Source organism: Peromyscus maniculatus, chromosome 18 (genome assembly GCF_049852395.1).
Source record: "Peromyscus maniculatus bairdii isolate BWxNUB_F1_BW_parent chromosome 18, HU_Pman_BW_mat_3.1, whole genome shotgun sequence".
NCBI lineage: Eukaryota > Metazoa > Chordata > Mammalia > Rodentia > Cricetidae > Peromyscus > Peromyscus maniculatus.
The window spans coordinates 19,074,167-19,089,146 of NC_134869.1; the positions used below are offsets into that span (position 1 = coordinate 19,074,167).

At 46.2% G+C, this 14,980-nt stretch overlaps 1 protein-coding gene across 10 annotated transcripts in view; it reads left to right on the plus strand.

The window, feature by feature from the left end:
• Usp44 (ubiquitin specific peptidase 44) overlaps positions 1-14,980 on the plus strand; it is a 41,878-nt gene that overhangs the window by 18,339 nt on the left and 8,559 nt on the right. For 6 of the 10 annotated variants that reach the window (XM_042263561.2, XM_042263566.2, XM_016006933.3 and 3 more), the window contains one exon: positions 10,360-11,866. In XM_042263561.2, coding sequence (XP_042119495.1) covers positions 10,439-11,866 — 1,428 coding nt within the window. In that variant the 5' untranslated portion in view covers positions 10,360-10,438. Of the gene's footprint in view, positions 1-748; positions 879-9,600; positions 9,728-10,359; positions 11,867-14,980 lie in introns of those variants that run through there. The other 4 variants (XM_076554630.1, XM_076554632.1, XM_042263563.2 and 1 more) reach the window with 3 other exon arrangements.

Genomic DNA, 14,980 nt, shown 5'->3' on the forward strand with positions numbered 1-14,980 from the left:
TGTGTGTGTGTGTGTGTGTGTGTAATGTATGAACCTGGTGCCCACAGAGGCCAGAAGAGGGAATTGGATCACCTGGAACTGGAGTTACAGATGGTTTTGAGCTGTGGGTGCTGGGAACCAAACCCGGGTCCTCCGCAAGAGCAGCCAGTGCTCTTAACTGCTGAGCCATCTCTCCAGCCCTAGTGAAATATTAGGGTTTTTGTTGTTGTTGTTATTGTTTGGTTTGGGTTTGGGTTTCTCTGTGTAGCCCTGGGTAATCTGGAACTCGCTCTATAGACCAGGCTAGCCTTGAACTCAGAGATCCATCTGCTTCTGCCTCTTGAATGTTGGGATTAAAGAAGTGTGCCACCACTGTCTGGCGGAATATTAGGTTTTTTAAAATTATTTTAATTATTTTTAATTGCACATATGTGTGTGTGCCCATGTGAGCACAAATGCTCTTGGAAGCCAGAGCGTTGGCTTCTCAGGAGGTGGCATTTCAGACATTCTGTGATGTGGGTGTTGGAACTAAAACCCAGATCCTCTGGAATAGCAGCAAGTTCCCTTAACTGCTGAGCTGTCTCCCCAGCCCCTTGAAACACTGATTTTTGAAGAAAATATAGCTACTGTAATGGTTAAGCTTCACCGTCTGTTTGATTGGATTTGGGGCCACCTGGGGGGGGGGGACACCCATGTACCCTCTTTATGTCTTTGAGGGAATTTCCAGAGATGTTTCCCTAGAAAGGTAATACCCTCTCCTTGCTCCCAGGGTTCTCTGCAGCTTGCTTCCTGTTCCCCGCGCTGTGAGTCAGGGCTGAGAGCTACTTCTGCTGTGCCTTCCAACTGAGAGCCAGAAACAAAGAGAAAACCCATCCCCAGTGACAATGTGGTACCAAGAGGTGGGGCCGTAGCTGCGACTCCCTGGCCAAGCGCTTTGTCGTCCTTTGGAAGTGGTTTGCAAGAGTTCAGCCCTTCAGGCTAGATAAGCCCTAAATGCTGCAATTCAGAGTTTAGTAAACTCTTCTGGTGGAAGTGTGGAAGACTGGAATCCCAGTAGAATTGTGACCCGTGAAGGTTCTGTTGTTAGCTTATTGAGAAACTGAACGCTGATTTTCCTAACTACATCTTCAGCAGTGATTATGTGTTCCCCTTGCCTGTGACCTCGGCTGTTTGGTGGTGTCTTTCTCCTTTCCTTTCTTTTTTCCGTTCTTTTTCTCTTTCTTGCTGGGTAGTGGTGGCGCACACCTTTAAATTCCAACAATTGGGAGGCAGAGCCAGGCGGATCTCTATGAGTTCAAGGCCAGCCTGATCTACAGAGTGAGTTCCAGGACAGGCACCAAAACTACACAGAGAAACCCTGTCTAGAAAAACAAAATCAATCTCTCTCTCTCTCTCTCTCTCTCTCTCTCTCTCTCTCTCTCTCTCTCTCTCTCTCTCTTTCTCTTTCTCTTTGAGACTGGCACTCACTATTGTAGAACAAGCTGTCCTCACAGAGATCCGACTGCCTCTGCCTCCTGAGTGCTGGGATTAAAGACGTGCCCTCCATTTTATTTCTTTTGAGAATTCTCTTTAACACCTCACCCTATATATTTTTAATTGAGTTGCTTGTTTTCTTGTTTAGTTTTTTTAGTTCTTTGTGTGTTCTAGATGCTCTGAGATCCATAGCTGGTAAAGATTTTCTCCTGTCTGTTGGCTGCCTCTTCACATAGTCAGCAGTTTCCTTGACTGTAGAAATGCATTTTAATTTCATGAGTCCTGTTTGTGTGTAATTGGCCTTATTTCCTAAGTGGCCAGAGTCCTATTCAGAAAGGTCTTATCTGCACCTGAATCCTGAAGTGTTTCCCCTGCTTTTTCTTCCAGCATTTTCAGGGTTCAGGTTTTTGGGCGTTGTTGTTGTTGTTGTTTCTAGTGGTTTTTTGTTTTGTTTTGTTGTTTTTTGAAGCTGAGACAGAAGGGATCTAGCTTCACTTTTTATTTATTTATTTATTTTTTTAAAGATTTATTTATTTATTACATATACAGTATTCTGTCTGCACACCAGAAGAGGGCACCAGATCTCATTACAGATGGTTGGGAGCCACCATGTGGTTGCTAGGAATTGAACTCAGGACCTCTGGAAGAGCAGCCAGTGCTCTTAACCTCTGAGCCATCTCTCCAGCCCCCTAGCTTCACTTTTTTAAAAAAATTTATTATGTATACAGCATTCTGCCTGCATGTGTCCCTGCAGGCCAGAAGAGGGCACCAGATCTCATTACAGGTGGTTGTGAGCCACCATGTGGTTGCTGGGAACTGAACCCAGGACCTTTGGAAGAGCAGTCAGTGCTCTTAACTGCTGAGCCATCTCTCCAGCCCCATACCTTCACTCTTGTGTGGATGGATGTCCAGGTCTTCCAGCACACTTGTTAAAGAGCCGTCTTCAGTGAGTGTTTTGGACATCCTTGTCAGAAATCATGTGGTACTTTGTCCTGGGACCGTAGGAAAGGTGCCTCCCATCAAAGGCTCCAGCCTGTAAAGATGTAAATTCATTTGAGACAGACTGAACTAAAAATGCCCTCGTTAGAGTTCTCTGCTCAAAACAACCATGTAGGGAAGCACTAAGGTGCACAGAGCAAGTGCAGCTGTAGGAAAAGGCATGTAGTATGTAGTATGTAGCATGTAGCATGTAGTATGTAGTACATCCACACTTGGCAAGCAGAGCTTGGCAGCACATCCACATGGTACGGGCTATGGCAGACCTTTCCCGCCATGGTGAACTGCACCCACAAACTAAGTCAGACCCCCCTTCTCTGATTGCTGTTATTAGGTACCGGACCCAGCTGAGTAGCTGATACAATTACCTTTCTTATTCCTACATCAGTAACATTGTTAAGGACGTGGGTAGTCACAGGCTCACTGTGTCTCATAACAAGAAGTTACAGTTTAGTCCTGTATGAAATCTGTTTTGGATGTGTGAAAGCACATGGTACTGTGTTCAAACTAGGCTCAGGTTAGTAAGACAGATAGAGCTCGGTGGCCCCTGTCTGTAATGCCAGCACTTGGGGGCCACAGATTTAGGTCACACTTGAGATGGATAAGTATGGATGTGGTTGCCACGCTTGGCATCTCGGCCCTTAGACTGAGCAAGAAGCATATCACAAACTACAGACCAACCTGAAGGACAGTAAGTTCCAGAGTCAGATGAGATTAAGTGTGTTTAGGTTGGTACGGCCATGGAAGCCCCTCAAAACAAACAAGTAAAATGATCATATCACGAAGAGATGAAGAAACTGATGAGGACTGACCCTGGGGGAGAGTGACTGCTTCGTCCAGAAGGATTCCGTGTTTAAGAGTACAGAGGAACTAGATGCAGTGACTTCCTATTTTCGGCCAATGGTGTAAATGTTATAAAGGGGATGATTTGCAGTCAGGGGGCCTGGCATGGTGGCACACGCCTTTAATCCAGCACTTAGGAGGTAGGAGCAGGAGGATCTCTGTGAGTTCAAGGCCTGCATAGTGAGTTCTAGGATAGTCAGAGCTACATAATGAGACCCTGTCCTGAAAACAAAACAGATTTTCAATCAAAGTTACTTGATTGCTCGAAGAATTTGCTGGCCTAAAACAGTATTGCTATATACTCTTGGGATTCTATTAAGCCCTTGGGTTTTAATTTTACTTATTTTGTGTGTGTGTGTGTGCATGTTCTTGCAGGCATGTGCAAAGGTCAAAGGGCACCTTTCTGAAGTTGGTTTTCTTCTTCTTCTGTGAGTTCTGGAAACGGAACTCAGGTCATCTTGCTAGAACTTGAACCGCTGAGCCATCTCAGCAGACCATGTTCGAGAATGTTTGAGATCTAGCCCTTCCCTGATGACGAAGAGTCCAGCCAATGGGTGGCAAAGTAAGAGTGTGTGTGCAGGTAAACACACAGATTCACACTGGCCCCTGGCACAACCAAGTCCCATAGGAAGCTAGAGGGAAACGACCACTCTTGACTGGCAATCTTTGTGGACTGGTGATGAATCCCAGAAGTGAACTGGAAACGGCTCTTCAGGCTGGCACACACATGACAGACAGAACTGTAGCAAACCAAAGAGGGTGGGCTGGATTCCAAAGACTTCTGACTAGAAGACTGACAAATATGAATTACCTTTCTTGGCCACATTCATGAAACTGCTTTATGAAAATAGTCACACCTAGCTGTTCTTTTCAATTATATTTTTTTATGTGTATGGCTGTTTTGCCTGAATGTAATTATACAGGCCGTAGCATGCCTGGTGCCCTCAGAGGCCAGAAGAGGGCGTCAGATCCCCTGGAACTGGGGTTACAGGTTGTGAGCTGTCATATGGATGCTGGGAACTGAACCCCGGGTCCTCTGGAGCGATCTCTCCTACCTCATGACTAGCAAGCACTTCTAAAGAAATGAACTTACATAGACATGTTCAGGCTGCATTATTCTTACAAGACGTTTTATGAAATTTTGTTCTCAAGTATATTTGTTAGCTGTGAACCCTGTTCATTGAGTCATGAACTGAGAAAGTTAATGCAGTGAGCAAATTAAAAATTTATTGTCTTTAAACACTGGAAAATAACCAAAAGCTTCTATAGCATGTTGAGATACATCTGTCTTTAAAGATGCATATGTGGTTTTACACAGCCATTTAACGGCCACTCATGTCCTGTGTGGCGTATTTTAAAAGGTGTAGGATGGTAGTACTACGGATCATTTAAATCCCCACAAGCATATTTCACTGAGAGCATCGTAAGTATTTCATGCTATTATAGACACACAAGGAATAGTTTATCAGCATCTGGGAGGGACACCAGTTTTCTGGTTCTGTCATAGCTCTTTCAAATGAATATGCCCAAGCCATATATTTGAAGCTCTGGGGGCCAAGCAAAATTAATGCCTCCTCTCCGGACGTTGGTTCTCAAGTGAAAACAAGGGCTTTGAACCCTGGAGAGGAAAATAAGAAGTGTCGAGTCCTCCTCTCTCTTCACGCTTTTAGATCTTTGGGGCCTTGGGGGCTCTTGACCTAACTGTCCCTCAGCTGTGGCTCCAGGCAGGCAGGAGAGCAGGCTGGATTCTCTCTGGCCCCTGCCTTCCTCCCTGCTCCTCCCTTGGCCGTCCACCACTCCCTGTTTTCTTCAGTAGTTGACAGCATAAATGGACCCCCATGCTACAGTGTTTAAGACCTGTGATTCCACACATCTTTAGAGTTTAAAAAGATCCGATCCCTTTTCAGATGCAAACACCCATGGGAGAGGGTAGACCTTACAGTCTGGCTTCTTTGTTTGTTTGAAGACAAGCTCTCCACATGTAGTGGCTGGCCGGGAACTCACTATGTAGACCTGACTGTCTTTGAATTCAGAGACCTGCCTGTCTCTGCTAGGGTTAAAGGCGGGTACCACCGTACCCGGCTTCATCGTAGCATCTTGACATCCATTAAAGCTTGATATGGCTAAGAAGGAACTTTTGAAAAAAGTGGTCAACTGGAAGGGAATTATAATTCATAGCATTTTATTATTAATATTTTTTGTTTGAATCCAGAGCTTTGAATCTGCTAAGCAAGCACTCTGCTGCTGACCTATAACCCCTGCCATTTTTTTTTCTTCTGATTCTTATTTTAAATTACTATTAGCAGTTAAAAGGCACTGGGAGCTGTGTTAATAACTGCCAGGAAATGTTCTGTTTTACAGATGTAAGTCTGTAACATCATTGATAGTCCTACCAGAATTAGTTTATACCGCAGGACAACTCAGGTATGTGGATTTGTCAGGCAGTGAGTGGGGTGTACCCCAGGGAAAAGCAGGGAGGAGGAAAGCAGGGGCCAGAGTGGTAGCTGCCCCCAGAGAGTCAGTCTGCTCTCCTGCCTGGAGCCACAGCTGACAGAGAGCGGTGTGGAGAGCCCTGAATGATTTGTCTGGCCACATCGTAAGTTTGGATTCCAGAGGATGCTTTTAAAAACCATCTTCCTGTGACAACTCCCTCCCATACTTTAATACGTCAGAGAAATAACATCTGCCCAAGGTATCATTGACCGGCATCTAAACTTGATGCCATCTAAGTTTGGAAAGGAACAGCTGTGTTGAAATGGGCAAATCTGCTGGTGGCCATGGGAGTCTATTCCAGAATAGCAAACACAGAGGTAGAGAAGTTTGGAGTAGAACTGGAAGCTCTATGTAGACCAGGCTGGCCTTAAGCCACAGAGATCCCCGTCTCCCGCTGGGATTAAAGGTGTGTGTCTCCACTTCCGGCCTAGACCCCTGTCTTCATGTATAACATGCCCTCCCTGAGCTGTGTTCTCCTAAGATGTCTACAACTGCTGTACTTGTTTTCAGGAATTTGAAAACGTGAACTGATCAAAATGATCTGTAGTGCTATTATCTAGTCATAACCCCAGGCTTTTTTTCATTGAGTCTTATCTGAGCATTGTAGAAGACGTTAACTCATCCTATGGGCCTAGGGATGTAGTCCAGCTGTTAGCATGCTTGCCTGTTGTTACACACAGAGCCCTGAGTTCATCCCCATTACATTATAACCCTGGTGTGGTGGCACATACCTGTGAGTAATCACAGCACTCAGAAGGCGGAGGCAGGAGGATCAGAAATTTCAGATCATTCTCAGATCGATAGCAAAATTGAGCTCAGCCTGGGCTACGTGAAGCCCTGTCTCAAGACAAACTTGGTGGTTGTTTTTTCTGTAATGAGCTAGTTGTCCTGGCACACACTTATAATCGCAGAACTTAGAAGGCTGCTGAGTCCGAAGAATTGAGAGTTCAAGGCCAAACTGAGCTTAATAGTGAGGGTCCTGTCTCCAAAAACCAAAAGAAAAGAAAAATTCTAAAACTGAAATATTTTTTCTGAGTATAAATAGAACTTTTAGTTCTTCAATGTTTTAAATTAATATTGTCTGATTTTTTTTGGTTTTTCGAGACAGGGTTTCTCTGTGTAGCTTTGCGCCTTTCCTGGAGCTCACTTGGTAGGCCAGGCTGGCCTTGAACTCACAGAGATCCGCCTGCCTCTGCCTCCCAAGTGCTGGGATTAAAGGCGTGCGCCACCACCGCCCGGCTTATTGTCTGATTTTTTTCCCCAGAGACCTAATTTGTAGCTGTTTTCTCTGTATTTTAAACTTTTTTATTTTCATTATTTATTTTTATTTTATGTGCATTGGTATTTTGTCTACATGTTGTATGTCTGTGTGAAGGTGTCAGATTCCCTGGAACTGGAGTTATAGACAGTTAAGAGCTGCCATGTGGGTGCTGGCAATTGAACCCAGGACCTCTGGAAGAGCAGTCAGAGCTCCTAACCTCTGAGCCATCTTTCCAGCCCCCTATTTGTTTATTTTGTGTATAGGCATATGTGTATGTTATGGTTCACATGTAGAGATCAGAGGCCAGTTTGTGGGAGTAGGCTCTGTCCTCCTGCCATGTGGCTCCCTGAGATGTAACTCGGGTCCTCTTCAGACTTGGTGGCGTGCACCTTTACCCACTGAGCCATCCTGCCAGCCCTTCACTGTATTCAGTTTCAAAACATTCATTACTCATGTGTGTGAGCATTTTGCCTGCATGTATAAATGTGTACCACATGCCTGGTACCCTTGGAGGCCAGAAGGTGGTACTGGATTTTCTGAGAATAGAGAATACAAATGACTGTGAGATACTGTGCAGGGACAGGGAATAGAACCCGGGTCTTAGGAACAGCTGGTGCTCTTAACTTCTCTTCATTTTTTATTTTTCCTTATTTTATATGCATTGGTGTTTAACCTGCACATATGTCTCTGTGAGGGGGTTGCTTCCTCTAGAACTGGGGTTACAGGTAGTTCTAGGCTGCCATGTGGGTGCTGGGAATTGAACCTGGGTCCTTTGGAAGAAGAACCAATGTTCGCAACCACTGAGCCGTCTCTCCAGCCCCGCCCCCTTCGTTTTTCATAAGTTCGTCGTCTTGTTTGGGTCCATGCATGCTTCAGTGTACATGTGGAGGTCAGAGGACAACTCACAGGAACTGGGTAGCAGACCTTTCTCTACATTTATGTAGGCAATCCATTTTTGAAGGACAGTAGGTGTGAGAGAACCTGAGATTCTTCTCTTCTGAATGGGATCGTGCAGCGCTTAGTAAGCACTCATTAGACTCCGTTTCCCTCTTCCTACTGCTCTCCTGCATCAGTCTGAACTTCCTCATAACCTTCAAACCTGTCCGCTGTCCGGGTACAGGCTGCCCTGTCACCTCCAGAAATGATCATGCCGTTCTCCTCCACAGACTTCTTGCCTGGCCTTATGTTACCCATAGGGAATGATGCAGGCCAAGAATCCTTCAAGACCCAGGTCCCAGGGGTGGTTGTAGAAGAGATGTGTGTCTGTCTGTGCCTGTCTGTTTATCCATCCATCCCCTCTGGCCCTGCTGACTCAGCATGAGAAGGGGATCTGAAGTGTGAGGTTTAGGCTCTGGTTATCTGGGTCTAGAGGCCAAAAGCTGCTGTGTGAGGTAAACGTTTAATTTAACATGTGATTTAATTTTATGTGCGTGAGTGTTTTGCCTGTGTGTCTGAGCACCACTTGTGTGCAGTGCCCAAGGAGACCAGAAGCCGATGTTGGATCCTCTGGCACTCGAGTTACAGGTTGGGCGTGATGGGGACCGAACCCAGGTCCTCCAGAAGAGCGGCCAGTAGTCCTAACATCTGCACTGTCCCTTCAGCCCCTGTGTGTAAAGTCAACTTTTGATTATGAGGAGTGCAGAAGTGGGGGACCGTTTAAGAGCCTCGCTGTAGTAATCTGGGTGAGATGTGACTGTGGATCGGATCAGGCTGGCGGCAGAATCGGCAATAGGTGGCTGGATTCCAGAGGTATTATGAGGTGAAGGCAAAGTTTCCCTTAAACTATAGCTGGAGGGTGAATTCAGATTGACTCCGAGGGATAGAGAGATGGCTCAGTGGTTAAGAGCACTCGCTTGCAGAGGATAGAGGTTGCTTCTGGCATCCGCATGGGAGCTTATTACCCTAGTTCCAGGGAATCCAACACCCTCTTTTGATCGCCAAAGGCACCAGGCATGCACAGGGCAATGCTTCCGTATGTCCAGGCAAAGCACCCATACACATAGAATAAAAGTAGCGATTTCAAGGTTTTTCCATCAGTTCATAAAAGTATATAGAATATTGACGTATATTAATTATTGATGTCTTACAAGCAATGATATATTTTGAATCCTATGTTTCCTATAAGTTTAATCATATTTTAGACTTGAAGAAAATTTGAAGAAAGATAATTAAAATTTATTTATTTATTTATTCATCCATCTATTCATATTTATTTATTTATTTATTTATTGATTGATTGATTGATTGATTGTATCTTGAGACAGGGTTTCTCTGTACACCTTTGACTGTCCTGGAACTCGCTCTGTAGTTCCGGCTGGCCTTGAACTCACAGAGATCCACTTGCCTGGGTTTAAAGGTGTGCACCACCACTGCCTGGCTGAGAATGAAATTTAAAATGGGCATTTGAGATGTGTGGGTTGGGACTGATAACAGATTCTCCACAAAGGGAGGTTTTGGGAGGCACCGGAAATCAAGTTTACTTTTGTACTTTTCCTAGGTCCCTGGAGGCGACCCCTGCAAGTCCCATTGTGATGCAGGGTCCTCTTGCCATGGATACTTAGTGCATGGGGTGCCGTGGTGGTCTTGTGTTCTGTAACTAGGTACTCACCTCTCCATCTTGAAGTGTGTGTTCAGCTTTGGTTAAGTCATTGAAAGAATGCGTTGTGGTCAACAGTTTTTAAAGTAGACTTTCTGTTGTGTTTTCTCTGTGTGCTGTGTGGCGTTGGTGATCAAACCCAGGGGCTTTCATGCTAGGGAAGCGCCCTCTCACAGAGCTGTGCCTGTAGCCCTGGGTGGTTACAGGCCTCTCAATCCTACCACTTGTTCTCTGTCTTGTTTAAGCCCCTCATACTGCTAGCCCTATATTCGTTCTGTCTGTCTGTCTATCTATCTCTCATCTATCTATCTATCTATCTATCTATCTATCTATCTATCTATCTATCTATCATCTATCTATCTATCTATCTATCAAAAGAACTTACTTTTGGAAACTGCTGTCAGTGTGTTGGATAAAAATATTCTAATTGAGTGAAAAGTGGCCACTAATTTCTTATCACTAGATGATGACAGAAAATTTAAAAAAAAAAAAAGAGGAAAGGAAAGGTTTTCAGGTGGACCAATGGAGAAAATAAAGTGAATTGTGTCTGAGTGAAATGCGAGAGAGGAAACTCAAAGCACGGACGGACGGGGAGGGAGGGCAGCGGCCGTCACCGTGTCAGGCCAGGGAAGTAAGCGTCAGGAGTCGATCTGCACGGTGGTTCTGGGAACTGTAGGAGAGGACCCTTTGCTTAGGTCCTGACCTGACTCTGCTCTAGTTCCCAGGCGCTCCGGGTGTTGTGAGGAGAGGCCTGTTTGGATGATGCTCTTCTCCGAGAGACGGAAGAAACACTAACGATGGATGAGTGCAAACACATCGAGCATTTGCAGCTGGCCCGCGATCACTCCATCTTCAACCCTCAGAAGTGGTACTGCACCGACTGCAATACCACCGAGTCGATCTGGGCCTGCCTCAGCTGCTCCCACATCGCCTGTGGGAGGTACATCGCCGAGCACGCACTGAAGCACTTTGAAAAAAGCAGCCATCCCGTCGCGTTCCAGGTGAATGACATGTATGTTTTTTGTTACCTTTGTAATGATTATGTTCTAAATGACACTGCAGCTGGAGACCTGAAGTCACTACGAAGTCGATTAAGTGCAATCAAAAGTAAAAATCACTCCCGAGTAGCTCAGAGGAGCAGAGTTGCACACTCTGTGGATGCCCGCGACGATTCTTCCTTGGCGCACGACGGTGTCCAGCCCCTGCCGCGCAAGGAAAGTCAGATGCGCACTGCCCTCTGGCACAGGCGCAGGACGCTCATGGGGAAAACCTTTCAGACCTGGTTTGCACGCTCAGCCGTCGGAAGGAAAAGGCCAGAGCCCATTCCGGAGAAGACGCTGGCGAAGAGAGAGGTAAAGAAGCGACAGCAGCAGCAGCAGGAGTGGGAGCCGCAGGCCAAGGCCGAGCTGGAGAGCACACCTCCCCGGAAGAGTCTGCGCCTGCAGGGTCTCACCGAGGCCGCCACCATAGAAATGGTCCCGGTGCAGGCGCCGCCGCCGCCGGCCGCCGCAGCCAGAGACAAGGCGCTGTCCCCTACCGCGGAAGACCGGAGACTCAAAAAAGCCAGCGACGCCCTGATCAAACGGAGGCCAGCCGTGACCCCCGGCGTGACGGGCCTGCGGAACCTAGGCAACACTTGCTACATGAACTCTGTTCTGCAAGTGCTGAGCCATTTGCTCCTTTTCCGACAATGCTTTTTAAAGCTCGACCTGAACCAGTGGCTGGCTGTGGCTGCCAGCGAGAAGTCCCGGGCCTGTAAGCACTCGGCCGGCGTCCCGGAGGCCGGAGCTCATCCGATGAATGAAGGCCAAGAGAAAGAGAAAGCCTTCGGGTGCTCCAGGCACCCAAGTTTATCCTCAGGCCTAAGCGGCGGGTCCTCGAGAAGTCGAAACATGGAGCTTATTCAGCCCAGGGAGCCGAGTTCCCCGTACAGTTCTCTTTGCCATGAATTGCATACCTTGTTCCAAGTCATGTGGTCTGGAGAGTGGGCCTTGGTATCCCCGTTCGCTATGCTTCACTCAGTGTGGAAACTGATCCCTGCCTTCCGGGGCTACGCCCAGCAGGATGCTCAGGAGTTTCTTTGTGAGCTTCTGGATAAAATACAGCGTGAACTGGAGACTACCGGAACCAGGTTCCCGGCTCTCATCCCCACTTCCCAAAGGAAACTGATTGAGCAAGTTCTGAATGTTGTAAACAACATTTTTCACGGACAACTTCTTAGTCAGGTATGGATTTCTTTCTTTCTTTTCTTTCTTTTTTTTTTTAAGATTTATTTATTATGTATGCAGTGTTCTGTCTACATGTATCCCTGCAGGCCAGAAGAGGGCGCCAGATCTCATTACAGATGGCTGTGAGCCACCATGTGGTTGCTGGGAACTGAACTCAGGACCTCAGGAAGAGCAGTCAGTGCTCTTAACCACTGAGCCATCTCTCCAGCCCCTGGATTTTATCATCAGAGGAAATTATTTTAGGGTGCAGGCTACAGTGGGATATTCTGTATCTAGTGTGTTAAAAAAAAGTTTTCAGGTCAAAACCGATTGCTTTTATGAAAAAAAAAAGGCTTTTGAGGGGGGAGAGATGAGGTACACTTTCTAGGCTATAGTGTAAGCATCTCATTCTCGGAGTGGTTAGGAAGGGTGTGTATTCATCCTGGAGGACACAGTTGCTGTACTGAGAACGGATGTGGTACATGAGCAGTTAGTTCCATGGATCCCCAAGTAGAGAAGTAAGTCGCTCCCGCAACTCCTATTAGAAGCTTTAAGGGTCAGAATCTTAAACAGGTAGGGAAATTTTAAGGTAAACATGACTTTGCCTGGATTAATAATCCGAATTAATAATCCTTTATATCCATTACTCCTGTCCGTTTTCCTTGTGAAAAGATGAGCTGCAGAGCCAGATCCCATCTACAGTGGTTCTCCGACGAGGACTGGTAATCTGTCCCTAGACACGAGCCCGTCTTTCCCATGACACACAGCTTTCCTTGTCGTCTGTCCCGCGGAGGTAGAAGGGGTTAGAGAGATGGTTGGTGGTTACCGATCTTGCAGAGGGCTGGAGTTTGGTTCCCAGCACCGACGCCAGGCGGCTCTGACACTTCCGGCTTCCACAGAGCCGCCCTCACGTACATACACGCACATTCTTAAGATAAATCCTTTTTTTTTTTTTTTTAATTTTTAAAGGTTTACTTATGTGTTTTATGTATATGGGTGTTTTGTCTGCATGTACACACACCAGAAAAAGGCAGCAGATCCCACGGGAATATAGTTAGAGACAGCTGTGAGCCAACCTGTGGGTGCTGGGAATTGAACTCAGGACCTCTAGAAGAGCAGCCAAATGCTCCTAACCGCTAAGCCATCTCTCTTCAGCCCCTTAAAATATAAATCATAAAAACATTTTTTGATTCTTCTTTTCAAAACATTTTTCTATCTGCTATTTCCAATTTTTCATTATATCATGATGAATCAGTATTTTTCCTGTTTCCCATGTGACACAGTCCTAGAATTGCTTTATCTAAAGGGAGTAGCTCGGGGCTGGGCAGATGGCTCAGTGGTTAAGGACATGTACTACTCTTGCAGAGGACCCAAATTCAGTTCCCAGCACCCAGGTCAGGCAACTCACAACTGCCTGAAACCCCTGCCCCGGAGGATCCAGACAGTGCCTTTGGCCTCCAAGAGCACCATCACGTGCACACACCCACAACGCAAGTCCACGGGACTTTAAAGAGAGGTTGTAGTTTAGGTAAAGGCTGATACTTTAATTTTCAGTAAGATTTCCAATATAGTGTAAGAATGGCTAAGTTCTTTTTTCTTTTAAAATAAGTAGATCTTGAAATTAATAAACTTTGTTATATCAATCTTTTGCTTCTCTTTTGGGCCTTATACCCTACCTCTGACCCACTACATCTCTTTCCTTTAAACATGGAATAGATTTCTAGGGAACCTCAAGAACTTCGCAAAACCCGACTTTCATGCTGAGACTACTTCCCTCTAGTGGGTTCTTTGGGTCGGTTTGTGATGTCTACAGTCTGTATCGGGGCTGCCTTATTTTGTTGTCTGTACACCCGCACACCAGAAGACGGCATTGGATCCCTTTATAGATGGTTGTGAGGCACCATGTGGGTGCTGGGAATTGAACTCAGGACCTGTGGAAGAGCAGCCAGTGCTCTTAACCGCAGAGCCATCTCCCCAGCCCCTTTTTTTTTTTTTTTGGTTTTTTCGAGACAGGGTTTCTCTGTGTAGCTTTGCGCCTTTCCTGGAACTCACTTGGTAGCCCAGGCTGGCCTCGAACTCACAGAGATCCGCCTGGCTCTGCCTCCCGAGTGCTGGGATTAAAGGCGTGCGCCACCACCGCCCGGCGAGCCCCTTACTTTGTTATCTGTGCTAGAAAACGTAGTTTATAGGAGTCGCTCTGCTGTCTCTCGTGTTGTCTACGTTCAGCTCCCAATGTCTTAACTGTTTCCGTGCTGGGTTGGTAGCATTAAGTATCCCGATCACTAACTGTCTCTCATTGTCAGACTCCTGTTTTTGCAGGCGTGTGCATTGGGGAGCAGGGAGTTCTGGGTATGGAACTCAGATCTTCATGAGACTGAACTATTTTCCCAACTGCTTCTTGTTTTTTATATTTTGACTGGGTTTTGTTTTCTCATGTGCTGAGGACCTAATCTAGGCCAGCCTAGGTTTCACAGAGAGCTCCAGGCTAGCCTGGGCTAGAGAGTGAGTCACTGTACCTCTCAAACAAACACGTGGATGAAAGATCAGGAAGGAGGTGATAAACCTCAAGTCTAATGACACAGCTACATTAAATGCATGTAACTATATTATATATGTACAAATACATGTACATATATAATGCTGTTAAATGGGTCTTTTATATTTTTCCCCTAAATCCTAGATTTGACTAATGTTGGAGGTTTTTTGTTTTTGTTTTTCGAGACAGGGTTTCTCTGTATGTAGCCCTGGCTGTTCTGGAACTTGTTCTGTAGTCCAGGCTGGCCTCGAACTCAGAGATCCGCCTGCCTCTGCCTCCCGAGTGCTGGGATTAAAGGCGTGCGCCACCACCGCCTGGCCGTTTGGTTTTTTGAGACAGGGTCTCGACATGTAGTATTAGCTGGCCTAGAATTCACTATACAGACCTGGGCGACCTCAAGCTTTAGAGAGCCATGGCTGGGATTAAGGGTGTGCCACCACATCCTGCCGTGATTATTGATGGGGCCAGTAATTGAAGCCCATCATTTGTAATGAGTTTAAGGACAGTTGAATAACAACAGCTCTCTCTCTCTCTCTCTCTCTCTCTCTTTGTGTTTGTGTGTGTGTGTGTGTGTGTGTGTGTGTGTGTGTGTGTGT